Source organism: Zootoca vivipara, chromosome 2, assembly GCF_965207765.1.
Source record: "Zootoca vivipara chromosome 2, rZooViv2.hap1.1, whole genome shotgun sequence".
NCBI classification, from domain to species: Eukaryota; Metazoa; Chordata; class Lepidosauria; order Squamata; family Lacertidae; genus Zootoca; species Zootoca vivipara.
Window position 1 is genome coordinate 46,888,783 of NC_142584.1, and position 16,908 is coordinate 46,905,690.

At 40.3% G+C, this 16,908-nt stretch overlaps 1 protein-coding gene across 1 annotated transcript in view; it reads left to right on the forward strand.

The window, feature by feature from the left end:
- LOC118076513 (interleukin-12 subunit beta) overlaps positions 1 to 16,672 on the forward strand; it is a 58,332-nt gene extending 41,660 nt beyond the window's left edge. The window contains exons 2-8 of the mRNA XM_088661791.1: positions 1,739 to 1,820; positions 7,801 to 8,073; positions 9,125 to 9,233; positions 11,151 to 11,338; positions 13,800 to 13,936; positions 14,921 to 15,063; positions 16,466 to 16,672. Of these exons, the coding sequence (XP_088517917.1) occupies positions 1,739 to 1,820; positions 7,801 to 8,073; positions 9,125 to 9,233; positions 11,151 to 11,338; positions 13,800 to 13,936; positions 14,921 to 15,063; positions 16,466 to 16,541 (1,008 nt within the window). The 3' untranslated portion in view covers positions 16,542 to 16,672. The remainder of the gene's footprint in view (positions 1 to 1,738; positions 1,821 to 7,800; positions 8,074 to 9,124; positions 9,234 to 11,150; positions 11,339 to 13,799; positions 13,937 to 14,920; positions 15,064 to 16,465) is intronic.
- Positions 16,673 to 16,908: the final 236 nt, after the last annotated feature.

Here is a 16,908-nt window from a genome sequence, read left to right on the forward strand (position 1 = left end):
AAAGTAATAGGACAACCCTAAGGAGATTGGTCCAGGAGGTATCCAAAATGTTTAAAACTAATACATTTTTCTCTGTGTATCTAATAAAACTGTCAGTGATAGTCTTATGATTTAAATACATCAGGGAAGTATAGAAGTGATCCAGAATCACTTCAGGTCTGTTGCACTGTTACAGTGAAGCACATTAGAGAAGCTGTTTGTGGCTCACGTTCCTTAACATTTTGTCATTTCAAGGAGGCACTCTCAAGTAATCTGACAGGCTATTTATCTATGTAAATAAGTGGCTGACAAAACAGATAAAAGCTTAATATTACATAATATTATTATGTGTCCAGTTCTGGGCACCACAGTTCAAGAAGGATACTGACAAGCTGGAACATGTCCAGAAGAGGGCAACCAAAATGGTCAAAGGCCTGGAAACGATGCCTTATGAGGAACGGCTTAGGGAGCTGGGTATGTTTAGCCTGGAGAAGAGAAGGTTAAGGGGTGATATGATAGCCATGTCCAAATATATAAAAGGATGCCATATAGAGGAGGGAGAAAGGTTGTTTTCTGCTGCTCCAGAGAAGCGGACACGGAGCAATGGATTCAAACTACAAGAAAGAAGATTCCACCTAAACATTAGGAAGAACTTCCTGACAGTAAGAGCTGTTCGGCAGTGGAATTTGCTAACAAGGAGTGTGGTGGAGTCTCCTTCTTTGGAGGTCTTTAAGCGGAGGCTTGACAGCCATCTGTCAGGAATGCTTTGATGGTGTTTCCTGCTTGGCAGGGGGTTGGGCTGGATGGCCCTTGTGGTCTCTTCCAACTCTATGATTCTATGATTTCATTAGAGATGCTTTCACTTATGCTACATACACTCTCCCGGCTAAGTAACTAGTAAAAAATATAATGGTTTGTTTTATGTATTATTAAACTTTGTTATATAAAAAGAGCAAAGTGTGCAGGGAGAGGAGAGGGGAGATTGTTCCATCTGGTAATAAGTATAAATGCTTACACTGATGAAATGATCATATTAGTGTGATTGTGAATTTCATGCTATGTGTCTGGCTAATAGAGAAGTCTCTATGTGCAGTCTATAAACCCTTGAATGATGGGCACCCTAATCCAGCAGCATCCTAAATGGAATTGGTTTATCCATTGTCTTGGAAATTCCCTAAATAGTCTTTTAAAACACATCTTCATTAATCAATAATTTTTTTTATTTTCAGATGCTGCTTACAATGCAACTTTTTAAAAGCTTTATTTTAAAACACTTATTCAAAGTACTGCAGAACCGAAGAAGAAGTAATTTATAATGAAAAATTGGATAAAATATTATTTAGCACATCAGTGTATTTTATGCAGATCATCCCGTTTTAGAATGCATTTTATCCTAATTCTACATCTTGTGCATTTTTGTGCGTAAATTCATTTACACTATGCAGATCACCCAGACACTTGTTTTAGACTGAATTTTAACCTGCGTCTAGTGCATTTTTGTGCATAAATTCATTTACACTTGTGTTTCAATGTAAGTAGGCTCTTCAGTCTTTCGGCATTATATTCAAAAACGGTATTCTGCTCAGTTGAGTCAGCCAATGAAGTTGAGGGAATGCCTCAAATAAATAAAGCCGTGAATTTCCACAAGCCATAGTTTACAAATATCTAGGCCACTTAGGTCGCGTCCTGTACAAGTGCAATAACCAGTCATTCTTTAATCCTTTCCTTATATAACTTTTTATGTTCCTTTCATTCACAGATGGCATGCATTTTGTTCATTCTAATTTCTGTCCTGGGCCTGATAATTCATTCAGAAGGAAAAACAGAAGAAATAAACAATAGTGAGTAATCTATATCAGCAAGCTGAAGTAGCATTTTCAAACTGTATAACCAGAATCCAAGGTACTGTGGCATGTTCTGCATATACACAGTGGTTTATCAGGAGCAGTAGCAGCCAGTGATTAAAGATTAAAGGAAGACCTCTGGAAAGAGGCTTCAGAGATTGCCCTTGGGAAGTGTAAAACAAGCTGATTCATCAGCCCCAGACCACAAAACAGCTGTCCATCTGATAACTCACTTCTCCAGATTTTATCATGCCATTTTAGTTCAAAAATATGTGCAAAAAATATGGGGGAAATGTGTTCAGAAAGCATATTTCATGGAGAACTACACTGAAAAGCACAGGAGAAAATGTTTTAGGGGGAGAATCTATGTAAAATTTGTACAGAACGCATACAATTTACATGCATTTTTTAGTCCGCATAAAAGTGGAGCAAAACTGGTCTATGACATGGAAATGAAATAGACTGACCCTTCTCTCCATACATATACTAACCCTAACCATAAGTACTTATTACCTAAATACTAAGAGTACAGTTGCTGATCTTCTACAAAACTATTTGAGACAGCCCTGGAAATTTATGCAAGCATCATGCAAGAGCTGACATCAAAACTACTCAATTCTCTATTCACAGTTCTCTGTGAAACCAGAAGTGTCAGTCCATTTCAATCAGAGAACAGAAAGGCTCATACTAGAATCTATACAAGCAGCAAACCTCAGAGAGTCTGAGTAGCCAGTTCACACACAAAATGAAAGGAGGGGGAAACCTGAACAAGATATCAAGGGCATAATAAACATTTGTTCATGCTTATTCATCCTGAAAAATAGACAAATTGGCTTCTAGAAGTATTATTCATTATTTTTATCATTTATTAAATTTGTATACTGCCCTATCATAGCTGCCAAGTCCTGGTTAGAAAAATACAGGCTCAGCTTGGAAGCGTAGAAGTCAACATGCATAGAAGCAACTTCCGGTGCTGGTGCTGCCTGATTTCCGGTGTCCAGACATGGGCAGAGTGGCACTGGAAGAAATCAGGGGGGAATTATGGGATATTTCACCATTTGGGATGACAGCGGGAAACGGCTTTAAAAATGGGGTTTTCCCAGGGAAAACGGGAGACTTGGCAGCTATGTGCCCTATACCTGTAGAACTCAGGGCAGTATACAAATGAAAGGCCAGTTTTGAAAGGCCAGTACCGTGATCAACTTCCGCCCGGAAACCAATGTCCCCACTGTGGAAAGACGTGTGGATCCAGAATTGGCCTCCACAGTCACTTACGGACTCATTTTTAAAACTGTGTTTATGGAAGATAATCTTACTCGGCTACAAGTGATCGCAGAAGAAGAAGAAGAAGAAGAAGAAGAAGAAGAAGAAGAAGAAGTAGTTTCGAGAAGCTTTTGAAAAGTTTGCCAGTGAAGAGCAGAATAATTTTAAGCGTTTATCATAATCGTAAAAAGTCTTGTGCATTGCAATGCAGCATGTTTGAATCACCCATCCCATATTGTTTCCCAGAGAAATGAAACCTAAAATGCCATTCACTGTAATGTCTATATTTCCTGATACTCATCTTCTAAGGTAATACTGTATGAATTCCCACAATTAGGCAGGATCAGTGTTGAGAACCCATATTTGCTCAAGTAACATATAGTTCTGATCTGCACCAAGTAGTACAGTGGTACCGTACCTCGGTTTATGAACACAATTGGTTCCGGAAGTCTGTTCATAAACTGAAGCGTTCATAAACTGAAGTGAACTTTCCCATTGAAAGTAATGGAAAGTGGAGGCTTCCGGGTTCAGCGCCAGCGCCGATCGGCGGGGTTTCGTCTCGTCTCCGAGACGGCCCGTCCCTGCTAGGAGTGGGGAGGGCAGCGAGAGCGACGCTGCGCCCCTTAGAACCTCGGGAAGGGCGTCCCGGGGGCAATTTGCTCGGCACAGCCCCAATCCGGACTCCCCAACTCTTCGGTTAGCTCTAATAAGAGCTCCGGAGTGAGGAGGGTAGAAGTCGCGGGGGCCATTTTGAGCGGCAACGTTATCCTAGCAGGGAGAAGCTTCAAGCCGAAGGCGGAGAGCGCTGGATTCTTCCGAAAATAAAACGATTGGAAAAGACTGTAAGTAACCTCACGATTTGGATTATAAAACAATTTGGATCTGGGAGAGAGGGGAGAAAAGAGGAAGCCACCCCCCCCCCCCACGGCAACAAAAGAGACAGTAAATAGAAACCCGAAGCCATAAACAGAAGATTTGCAATTCAAAAGGATCCCTCAAAGGCATCAAAGAGAATCTCCCCTTTGATGCAGGGTGAGAAGGGGAGAGAGACTGTGGTTTATGACTGCCCTGCAGCAAGAGGTAAAGACTGAGAAAAATCTTTCTTTTCCTCGGGAGCCGGCAGCCCAGACAACCCAGTGAGTTGATCAGGATTTATGAGTCAATTTTTATTTCACTTTGTATTTCTGGACTTGGTGGAATTTTTTTTTTGGTTTAAATGTTTGTGAAATGTGAGTTCGAACTTTATTGTTAATAAGACCTATAGAGGCCTTATAAGAACTGCTGCTGCTGCTGCTGCCAGCCAGGAGGACTCCCCTGCTCAGCGCCTGAAGGCCCCAGTCCTGCCACTCACCACCTGGCCTGGGCGGGGCCTGAGGCCTATAAGAACTGCTGCTGCTGCTGCTGCCAGCCAGGAGGACTCCCCTGCTCAGCACCTGAAGGCCCCAGTCCTGCCACTCACCACCTGGCCTGGGCGGGGCCTGAGGCCTATAAGAACTGCTGCTGCTGCTGCTGCCAGCCAGGAGGACTCCCCTGCTCAGCACCTGAAGGCCCCAGTCCTGCCACTCACCACCTGGCCTGGGCGGGGCCTGAGGCCTATAAGAACTGCTGCTGCTGCTGCTGCCAGCCAGGAGGACTCCCCTGCTCAGCACCTGAAGGCCCCAGTCCTGCCACTCACCACCTGGCCCAGGGCAGGGCCTGATGGGCTTTATAAAGGACTGTTGCCGCCGCTGCTGCTGAGCAGAGAGGGCTCCATTTTGTTTTGTTTTGTTTTGTTTGTTTAAATTCCTGTTATTTTTTACCTATGTTATTTAAACTGTATTAAGGATGTATTCTTAGTTTTAGATATTGATTTATGTTGAAATTGTTTTCTATTCGGTTGTGTATTTTTTGATGTGGTTTATGTATTGTTTGTGACTTTTGTAATTGTGCTATTGCTGTATTGTTTTGATATTCGACTGGAAGCCGCCCAGAGTGGCTGGGGAGACTCAGCCAGATGGGCGGGGTACAAATAAAAAATTATTATTATTATTATTATTATAAGACTTGAAGAATGCAGCCAGCTTGTTAAAATGGAGTCGAGAAAATAAACTGTGATCATATTCCACCCCATGTGACAAGTTTTGACCTTGGCAGGATTGAATTATGTCAACAAAAAAGTGTTCCCCTGAGTTCCAGCGGTCTGTTTTGACCTTAATGTGGGAAACAAGAATAGAGCTATGTCAAGAGGAGACACGACGGCAAGAGTTACAGCAAAAATTTCAGATGGTGATGGCAGAATATGATTTTTTAGGAGATGAAGCTTTTGACACTGAAAAAGATGAATGTGAGAATGACAATGATGATGACTGTGATTTGGAAGGAAAAGATGAAGATGAGGACTGTGATGATTCAACACAAAATGAAGCACACCACGAAAAAAATGATGACTTTACTCTACAAAAAGTTGGATGGAGTGCCCTGCTTTTGAGGGGGGCACGATTGGTATTATTGGAACTCCAGAACGCCCACAGGGAAGAAGGAAAAAATATGCAGAGAAGAGAAGAAATTCAGGGGTCCTGTATGGTGGCCTGGATGGCAAAAGACTGTAAACAGGGGGTGGGGTGAAGGGAAAGTGATGTTGTGATTATATGGATGGATTAACAGGTTTATAACTGGTCTGCTGATTATGGAATTTGCTGGATTGGGGGGGTGGAGCCGGAAATCGGGGATGTAAGGTTAAATTGAGAATAGTTATAGTTTTAAAAGGGAATGGATTTTGGAAAATGTGAAAATATGGAGGCTTATAGAGGGAGAAAAAATTAGGCACGGGAAGATAAAATGGGAGTTTGATTTTTCAGTGATTTGAATATTAGATGAAAATGTTAACAATTGGTTTATAAGTTGTATAAGATATAAAGGTGTATTTTTATAAAGTAAGAAACTGTTGCAGATGATAAAAAAGGGATGAAAACCGGGGAAGGGGGGGGAGGGGAAGCCCACAAAATATGGTTTTACAATCATGAATGTAAGAAATTTTTTTCTGTTTTGTATTTTTTTTTCCTCTTTTTTTTGCCCCTTCTTTTTTTTCTTTTTTCCTATTTCTATTTTTCTCTTTTTTTGGTATGACAATAGATGGTTGGATGGATGGCCTCCTGCGTACTGCCCTGGTTTGCTGGAGCTCCCTGGTGGCAGGGGGGGGGCTTTGGGGTCAGGGGAGGGGGAGGAGGACAGAAATCCAAGCATAAAATGGACCATCTCTGACTGTTCACATACATGGGATACTTCTGTGGCAGGGGAGGACCCATGTGGGTGGGTAGGAAGGAGGTGGAAAAGGTGTTTATGTATGTACCGTTTTTTTTTGTTTTTTTTTTTTTGTATTCTGTAAAATTAATAAAAAGTATGTTTTAAAAAAAAGAAAGTAATGGAAAGTGGATTAATCTGTTCCAGACGGGTCCGCGGAGTACTCAACCTGAAGCGTACTTAACCCGAAGCATGGGTGTAATTGGTTCCGGAAGTCTGTTCATAAACTGAAGCGTTCATAAACTGAAGCGAACTTTCCCATTGAAAGTAATGGAAAGTGAATTAATCCGTTCCAGATGGGTCCGCGGCATTTGTAAACCGAAAATTCGTAAACCAAGGTGTTCATAAACTGAGGTTCCACTGTAAGACGATTTTTACCACACATCAGCTTGCAATCTGTAGCAATACGGTGTAGCAGAATGGATGGGGGGGGGGGAAACTGTGGTCTGCCTGTGAAGTGCACCTTGACTTCTTGCTCGCTACAGCAGGAAGAGGATTGATGAAATAAACGAAGAAAAGTAGTGGCTGTCTCCTCTCCAGACTGGGAGACAAATTTGAATAGGCAAGAGGGAATTTCTGGGTTGCAACTTGGGAATGTACACAGCATCAAGGTACCCTGGCTGCCTTTTCCCAGGAGGTGTATAGTGGCAAGGAAGAGTGGAAACACATCCTGTTTTATTCTCCAGACATACAGCAGTAGTTTCCTCACACGGAATGAACACCATTGCAGTGGAGGATTCTACAGCTAAAGTGTCTGTGAAAGTAGTTTACAGTACTTGTGTTTTGTAAAGACAACATGTGCAAAGAAACCATGGAATTTTAATTGTATGCCACAAAGGGGGTGGGTATACAGATGGGTATTTTCCAAGTTGTAATTTAACACATTTTGCACCTCAGTACTTAGTAAGCTGGTTGTCCGTAACACCTTGCCAAATGTTTTTTTTTAAAAAAATCCTAAAAGCAATGTGGGCTAAAAATGGTGGTTGACATCCATGCAAAGTATTCTCTTTGACCAGAAATATGCTAATCCAACTAGACACCCATCAGCACAACCTCATGAAATTCCTCTGAAGCAGCTTCCTTCCATCCACTGATTCAGATGGACCGCTTAAAGCAGTGATGGCCAAACTTGGCCCTCCATCTTTTTTTGGAGTACAACCCCCATCATCCCTAGCTAAAAGGATCAGTGGTCAGGGATGATGGGGATTGTAGTCCCAAAACAGCTGGCGGGCCAAGTTTGGCCATCACTGGCTTAAAGGAAAACCACCTTTTCATATGTATGTGCTTCTTTTGGTCTAAGTTTCCATTTAAGTCTTTCAATTATATCAGTAAATCTAAAAATGAAGTTGATTTATTAGTATTTTCTAGGAGGACGGTACCTTTCTGTTGGGCTCACCATTCTTTCCTTTCCACTTTTCCTTTTTGCAATGTTCAGTGCACTTTGTTGACGCCACAGCACTACCTCAGAAAATAATGCTCACCTGCAATACATCTAAGGAGCAAAGTGCATTGGTTTATTGGGTGAAAAATATGAAATTGGAAGGAAATGGCAAGAGTTTGGAAAAAACCATCCGGGGATACCCAGATGCTGGTGAATACGTTTGTAGGAGCAACACCACAGATGCTATTTTAAGTTACAGTACCGTGTATATTAAGAAGACAAATGACAAAGGCGAAGTAGCTGAGTCAATTCTCAGTCCTTTTAAAGGTAAGCCTGTGTGCAATCTATTTTAGTTATACACAGAATGCCCACCAGTACTGCTGCATAAGAAGCAAGGTGCAAAAAGAAGAAGAAAAATGATTCTGTCATTGTTGACAATCGTATATCATTAAACAGGCAGCTCAGCAGCATGATACTAGGTATGCCTGCCAACCACAAGATCGTTTGGATCCTGATTTGGTGCTTCAAAAGGCAACATGCTTTGATTCAGAGCACTTGGGACGCCCTTGTTGGAAGTATAGATTTTTCACTTTCTGAAATATGGCAACCCTAGATTACACGCAAATAGATTCTCTCTCTCTCTCTCTCTCTCTCTCTCTCTCTCTCTCTCTGTGTGTGTGTGTGTGTGTGTGTGTGCTGGGCACCTTTGGATTTTGACATATACATTTAATTTTAAGGAAATTTATATAACTTTTAAAAAAATCGGGGGCAGAATTAAATTAAATTGACAGCTGTGGTAATCCCTTTTTAGGGGCTGAAGCCTGCAAAAATTCAGGTGGATAATCTACAGTTTTGAGGGAGCTAAACAATCATTTAATCTTCCTGTTTGTCTCATGGCCAATTTGTATTAAAAGAACACATATGAAAGAAATACCAATAGATAAAAAAACTTGCTAAATTACAGATAGATAGGCTCAGGTTTTTTGTGTAAAGTACCTTTTAAAATTTATTTTGGTTCTGTCAGTTTATCAGTAAAAACTGGTTATGAATTTAGTAGCCATGAGTACCAGGACCTGTTTTTCCATCATCTCCATCCCCGTCTCACTTAAATGAATGCTAAAATGAATGCTGCTTTTGAAACTTGTATGTATGGCATGCTCTAAAACAGGCACCCCCAAACTCAGCCCGCCAGCTGTTTTGGGACTACAATTCCCACCATCCCTGACCACTGGTCCTGTTAGCTAGGGATGATGGGAGTTGTAGTCCCAAAACAGCTGGAGGGCCGAGTTTGGGGATGCCTGCTCTAAAATGTGTTTTTTTGCTGCTACAGACTACACAGGGCTGCTCTTAGATGTGTTAATTCTTTGTTTCATTCTAGAAGAAAGCAACAGACCCTACTTCAAATGTACAGCAAACAATTACTCTGGGAACTTCAAGTGCTTTTGGAAACCACTCGAGCAGAATTCAAATTTGAAATTTGGAATTAAGTAAGATACTGTGTCCCCCCGCCCCAATATTGTTTCAAGCAACATTTCATAGAGAATAGGCCCAAGAAATTATTGTTCTATTGAGGGTTAGGATGAAGCTTTTGTGGCAGAGAGTGACAAAGCAGTGAAATTACTCACCCATTAATTAAATACCATAGATCTATAGGTTGGAGAAAATACCATTTTCAGTGTCTGGCTATTGGTGCTTCTTGGGATATTATTTTACAATAACATCTGAGTTAGGAAGTTGTGCTTAGAACCTCACAGGGCTTCTTTTTATTTCCAAATCTCTTCTCCTAGATATTTCAATGACAGTGAGAAATCCTGTTAATGATCGCAAATGGCTAATTGCTTTAGAGGAAGTATTTTTTTTGGGGGGGGGCTAAATTTGATTGGAAGATAATAAGCTAAAATCATTTTGCAATAGCAAGGATTTTCTGAAACAGTGTTCCTTGTGGCACCTTAAAGACTAACCTTAAAGTTTATTGTGTAATAAGCATTTACATTTGTGAGTTAGAGGCTGCTATCATATACACAATGTCCTAGCCTTAGTAAGTATACTAACTGGGATATGGGGAATTGTGACTAGTGGGATGAAAAGACTACAAAACACAAGGTGTACCATCTCTATGGGATATCAGTTCAAAGCTCAACTATGTACAGTTGCTATTCAGAACCTAGTATCTTCCTAGCTTTGTTGTGTTAACAACTGTAATCAGAGATAAATCCCCGGTTCCAATTAAGTCCCAACTTAATAGAATCAAACCTGCTGAAAATGTGAGCAAGCAATTCCAAGACACTAAAATTCCACCAAATACACTAAGCATGATTTACTTTTATACAGGTGCCATTTATATAGTTTACCCATTCCTGTTCTGATGTAGGTGAGAGTATTCTTCTCCCAATTCATTCATGTTATGAATTCATGTTCATGTTCACAGCAGCCGCCTTTATGGTCAAAGGAATGCAGAGGACACAGGTGCAAAATGAGCTCATAATAACTTTGATTTAAACTGCAAACGGAAGACCATTTTCACCAGCAAGGGAGCTCACCCTAAAATAGATTATTAGTACATTTTGAGTCAAAGAAATTGACATGGCAAACCAGATATCATGAATTTCTATGCCATCGCTCTTCTGTTGCTGAATAGCAGTGAGACTCTCAGAGTGTACTGGGAAATTGAAGTGTTTCCTTGCCGGCTTCTGTTGCCATTTCTGATGTCAAATATGCAGTTATGTATTCTTTACAGCAAGAACGGGAAACTTCTAGATCTCCAGATGTTGCTTTAGGGCGTAGAGGTGGGGTACCTTTGGTCCTCCAGATGTCACTGAGCTACGACTCGCATCATCCCCAGACTGTTCATGCTTGTCAGAGCTGATGGTCATGCTTGTCAGAACCAATGGGAGTTTAGCAATGTTTAGAGGGCCAAAGGCTTCCCATTTGTGGTGTAGATACACTGAATTGAAGATTGAAATTGTTAGCAGATGGTAGATGATAGATGTGACCACCCACAAATAACTTCCTCTTGCCAGTATATCTCCTTTTAAAGGATGAGAAGGTAAATGAACTAATGGTGATATGGCTGATGTTGTCAGTTGTGTTCCTTGAAATCATATGAGGACAGAGTCAGCATCTTGGTTTCTGGCACAGTGTAGTTCCTTCTAAATGATGACATACTTTATACAAATAGTCCATGAAAACTGATGACGCAATAAATCTGACCTATTCGTTTTTAAAATGCCAAAATACTCTTTCTTGACGTATACTAAATTGGCTATCTGTCTTTGGAAGTATTTTCTGAATACCTGCCCTGCATTTAACATGCTATTGCTAAGGTTGAAAAATGGAGTTACAAAGTCATTTTTCTAAATTTGGGGAAAACTACCCATTCAATTCTATCTCTGTTTTGAATTCAGAGTCACATCAGAGAATGCAGTCTGTGATGAACCCATTAGACCAGAGGCAGGAATGTACACTGCTTCCTGTAGAAAAGGAATTCACTGCCCATCCACTGAGGAGTTCGAAGAAACTGGGATTGCTCTAGAGGTTTTCCATGGATTTGAATATGAAGAACATACTCACAACTTCTTCATCAAAGACATTTGTAAGTTTTGCAAAAAGGTTTGTAATGGGGGGTGGGGCGGGCAATGAATAAATCACCATCAAAGAAATTGGGCTGGATCCAGAGCAACTTATTTGAACTTAGGTCCCACTGAAATTATTAGAACTTCACTGTCATGATTAACTTGCTGTATTGATTTCAATGGGACCTAAGTTCAATTAAATTACTCTGCAACCAGCCCACAGTAATATATAATCCTTTATGTGTAGCACATGGTGTTTTGGCGCTAGAAGGCAGCATGGGTTCTTCCATGAACCATCATTGAATTGCATCCTGATAAAAGGACTCTCATCTCCAAATCAATTAAAAAAACAAGGTCGGGGGTTTAGTGGTATTTTGAAATAAGAAAATATCCACCATAAATAATGACATGGGAATAAATAATTAGATATCCATATTTAGTGATTCCACATAAAGAGTGCTAAACAACCTCGTTTGAGCAATCGTTTCTACATCCAGAAGGGCTTACTAACATACCTTTATTCACATACTGAATCCATTAATTGATTCCTTATAAAACTTTCACCATCACTTTTGCTCATACAGTAATAGTTGTTAAAAGGGTATAAAATGTCAGGCACATCACTTGCTCTACAACGTCCTTAAGTCATTTGGTGTGGCGATTCTGATCTTTTCTAATGAGGCCAAACCCCACCTCTGTTAGATGCCACGGAGTAAGGCACACCCAAATCCAATAAAAGAAACAAGGAAATGCAAAACCAAATAATCCTTGACCTCAGTAACCTATTTGTAGTTTTTAATCTGCACTGCCGCTTGAGCTTCTGAAAGGAATAGATGAATCACTAAAGACAGGTTTGCCAACCTGTCATGTAGGCTATTCATAGCTTCCGTATTATTACTGCTAATTAGTATACTGTTCTAATAGTTACATTGTTGTAAGCTAATTGTAAGACAGTTAGTGGTGCACAGTGTGGTTAGAGAATTCCTCAAGCATATGCATATAGTTTGCATCCAACATTCATTCATTCAGCCTTTATTGGCATAATTTAGACAATAAAAAACATTTTTTTAAAGGAAAAGAAAACATCCATAAAACATTGGTAATCCAGACGTATTAAACACATAAAACTGATAAAAGACTCAGAAGCCATCATTAAGTAAAATTAAGTACTTTGAAATTTGACTTTAAAAATTTCAACTAAAGTATCCTGAAACAATTTCAGTAGAGATTATTGAGTAGTGATAGAGTATTGGAATGAATTTAGGTCCATTCACTAGACTAGTTTTTCAATGAGAATGTGATCTCATAATGGTCCCCTATTTCCATTTCTATACTTCTCTTCCTATGATAGTGCCTAGCATAAGAAAGGAGAAGAAAAAAACCAGTAGGTTAGTCTTCCTCATTAAAGCAGTTAGGGGCCATTTCTCCAGCTACAGTCTTTAATCACTGCAGTTAGAAAAACAAAATAGTGGTGTGTTTTTCTGATTCCTATAATTACCTTTTGAAACATTTGTATTTATGCACTAAATCTAGACCTCAGCTCAAAAGCCTTGTCTTCCACCTATGCCAACTAAAAACAGTCACTACTGCATAGTCCTATTCCATAGCTGGAAAAAGTCTGGCACCTGAATGAACATTGACGGATGTAGATGAACACATTCCCCATGTGTTTTCACTTGACTTCACAGTACTGTCAAAATCAAATTTAATATCTATATGAGGAAGGCTAGACTGCTATTAGCCACTGCCATTAGTCACCAGTGGTCACCTGAGACAAAAAAAAGTTGGGTGTCACCCCCACTCTCCGAGTGGTAGCAAGATTCCAGGGGCTTCCAGGCATTCATCCAGGGTTTGCATTCCTTTGGAGAACTGAAGACGTGGCAGATACTTTTGTACCTTTAAGAAATGTGATTTATTCACATACTGTATTTGCACACTCAGTCTGCATGGAGGGAGTCCAGATCTCACAGCATGGTCATTTAGCACCATAGATCTATTACAATATCAATGTGACAAATAAATAAATAGATTTCCCCACTTGTCTTGCAGTCCTTAAAAGCAAAGGAAGCTTTTGGATGATGGCATGGTGGCCAATCAATGATACTGCTACCTTAAATGAAGGGACAAGGTGTAGTCAGATAGCTTTCCCTGGATAGCAGGCCCTTCTGCAAAGCAATACATTTCTAGGCTTTAATGGGCAAGACTTCATTTCATTTGCCCATTTTACAGCATTGTTAGGGGTTATACTTGCACTTACAGATTTTGAGAGTTTCTCAGTTGCTTCTTCTTTGGTGGCCAGGGTAGCAAACAGATAACACATATACAGTACACGCACACGCACACACACTCCAGCCTTAACATATCGGGAGCCTCAGAACTCATCCAAATAACAAATGATAAAGATACTGGTAGGTGCATAAAGCCATCATTTTAGCAGTATTATAAAGTTAAAAATTATGCTGATCTCATTACCTCTTTCAGTAAAGCCTGATGCTGTTGAGTGCCACATGGAGAACAGCCTATTGACTTGGACACCACCCAAAACCTGGAGCACTCCAGCTAGTTACTATAGGCTGACATACCAAATCAAGATTGTTCAGCATCAACTGAGAGACCGGGTAATTGGTGTTTTTCCTTTTATTATTATTATTTTTGAAATTTATATACTGCCCTATACCTGGAGGTCTTAGGGCAGTTCACAGAACAAAATCAAAATATAAAAACACAAAATTTATATTCGAAATAAAAACAACCCAATACCCCCCCCATCAAACTTTAATGTTCAACCCACATTCTATCATGGAACGAAACAACTGAAGCTATAAACTGAGGGACTGAGAGAATGAGGATATAAATGAACTTGGTGGTCTTATAAGCTATAGCAGACATATTTACATTCTTGCTGTATTAGGCACCCAGATCCATTTCGTCTTACTTTTTATTTGCCTTCCAGCACTGTTCATCCAAATGCAATTAGGATGCTCACAAACAAGGAAGTTAATCTTCCTTCTTTTTTGTTTATCCACAGCTGTGGATAACATTGTATCACAGCACAGCGCACAGTCTAAAGATATTTCACCCTCCCTTATTGCTGATTTCTCCAACACTGGGACCTGGCAACGGTGGTCCAACACTGCGAGCCCGCTGCAATGCAGAAGCGGCGGACTCCAGTAGGTGAATGCACCCCCCCCCGGTGTGTGCTCCCCCTGGCACACATCCCACATCCCCCCCACATGGGTGTGCACCCCCAGCGCTTGTCAGCCCTTCCCCGGCAGCGATTGGGGATGCTACACTGCTGAACCTCACCACCTATCCTCATTCTCAGTTTATAGCAGGGATGGAGAATCTGTGGTCCTCCCATCAGTCATATCAGCATGGTCAATATTCACAGATGATGGAAGTTGTAGTCCATCAAAATCTGTAGTCCATCAACAGGTAGACAAAATATGTGTTTGCATGGAGGAGGATAGGAATATGGTGGTACATTGTATCACTGACTATCCATGTTCAGTTCCTGCCTGCAAACTATATGCACGCATGCTTGCCTGCTCCTTTGGGGATCCTTTCTAGTTCACTAAAGTGTGCTGTGTTTTTATTCTCAGATTTGTGAGGTTGACAATGCTATGCTGCTTCAAGGTGGAAACTCCATAAGCTGCAGATTGTATCGTCGTGGAACAATTTATATCCGTTCCAGGGATCACTATAACAAAAAATCAGCTTGGAGTGACTGGTCTGAGCCTTGCAGGTATCTGGTTAAATGCACAATTGATTTCAGTGACTGAAGTTGTTTTGGTGGTTATAAGGATGTATTTTTGGTGCTCTATCTGCACTTAATTCAAAGCTTGTGGTATATACTTTTTATTGATAAGGAAATCTGAACTTATATGAGGCATGGAGAAGCTAAGCTGTGTACAAAAGTTTAGTCCAGTTAACCTTGTAACAAAACCTTGTCTGGTCCATGGAAGCCACACTTAATGTCTCTTAATGTTGCCGCTTTCAACAAGGCAGATAGTTCCTCCTGATTTATGATGGGAACACATACAGAGTCACACTGAGGCCATGTTTGGGCTTGCTATTTTTGATATGTATGGGTGTTTGTGTTAGACGGATATTGGTTTAGGCATCCATACCTGCATTATCATTATCCCATGACCTCCTGTTTCAAAGCTTTCTAAATGGCTAAAGTTTCCCTAAGTGCCCTATTATCCTAGACCAGAAGTAAGGAACTTTTACAGACCCTTCCTGGGGCCACATGCAAGTGGTGGGCTTGGCCATAAGGAAAAGTGGGACGAGCAATGGATGTGATTCCTACCTTTGGAGAGTAGGCTGCATCACACAAAAGCCAGAGGTTTCTATACACACATATGCCTCCATCGTTCAGGCAGGAAGCATGAGCCATTTTCACAATTCAAGGACACATTCCAATTAGGCAAAATCACTTCTGTTAAGTTGCAGAGAACAGCCAGAAAGAGAGATTTGGAAGACTTCATTCAGCCCCTGAACCTGAAGTTCCCCCTTTTTTGGAGCATTGGCAGAGAATACCCTTCCTTTGTTTGTGGTCTTCTCCCTTCAAATTAGGGGAAGGCAGAGTAGGAGGTGGCAGCCATCTTTCTGTTTCTGGAAAGGAAGTACTGGGAGAGCCTTATCCCAATGCAGATTCTCTGAGTTTTGGATATGGTTCAACTTTCAGTTTCTCTCGACCTCCACTTCTGCTCTGAACATTGAAGGTGGTATAATTCAGCCATCATTGCACAATGACTGTGTGTACTCAATCCCACTAATGCATCTGTTGGTCAAACTGGTTCTGCAAGTTATTGGGGTGCTTCTGAAAGAAATGAATGTGTCATAATATCTTTCCAACATATACGTGTCTTTCCAACCTGGATGTGCTTTCTCTTTTTATAGTAGGGAGGTTATTCATGCTCCCCATGACTTACACTGCTTATAAGCAAATGTATATATGATTGCACAGTTAAGAAAGTTCTGTCATAACATTCTCACGACCTCTGCAAGGTATCAGATTAAAAGCCAGGGAAGAGAAAGAACATAAGATGAGCAGAGAAAACACAGAATGATCAAATTTGCATGTAGCAGGAATGCTGCTTTTACATTGGTATTTGTCTTTAATGTTTCATTTTACTTTTCAGAAAGCAATCTGGCAAGCAGGACATACACAATGAAGATGGAGTTAAAATTAGGCAATGTGAGTGTAAGAAGAACTGAAGCAGAAATTGGCAGAAGAAATGTGTTTAATGAAGTACTATTTATTATTGGTTGTGGAATCCAATTAATATTATTAATATAATTTTTATTATTAATTTATTTATTATTAATAAAATTATTATTATTATTATTATCATTTATGTTTTTACATTGTTTTTATTAAAGATTTTCTTGGGTTACATAAGTACATACAGCATCTCTGCTTCCTACAGATAAGTTCTATTCAATGTGAGACAGTGGGGCAGGGAGAGAAGGGGTGGTGGTAAACTTTCATTATTTTACATAGTGTATGTGTGAGGTTTTTGTGTCAGCATCATGTGGGTAGGCTCTCTTTCTATTCATTTATCAGTTTTCATTGGTGGTGAGT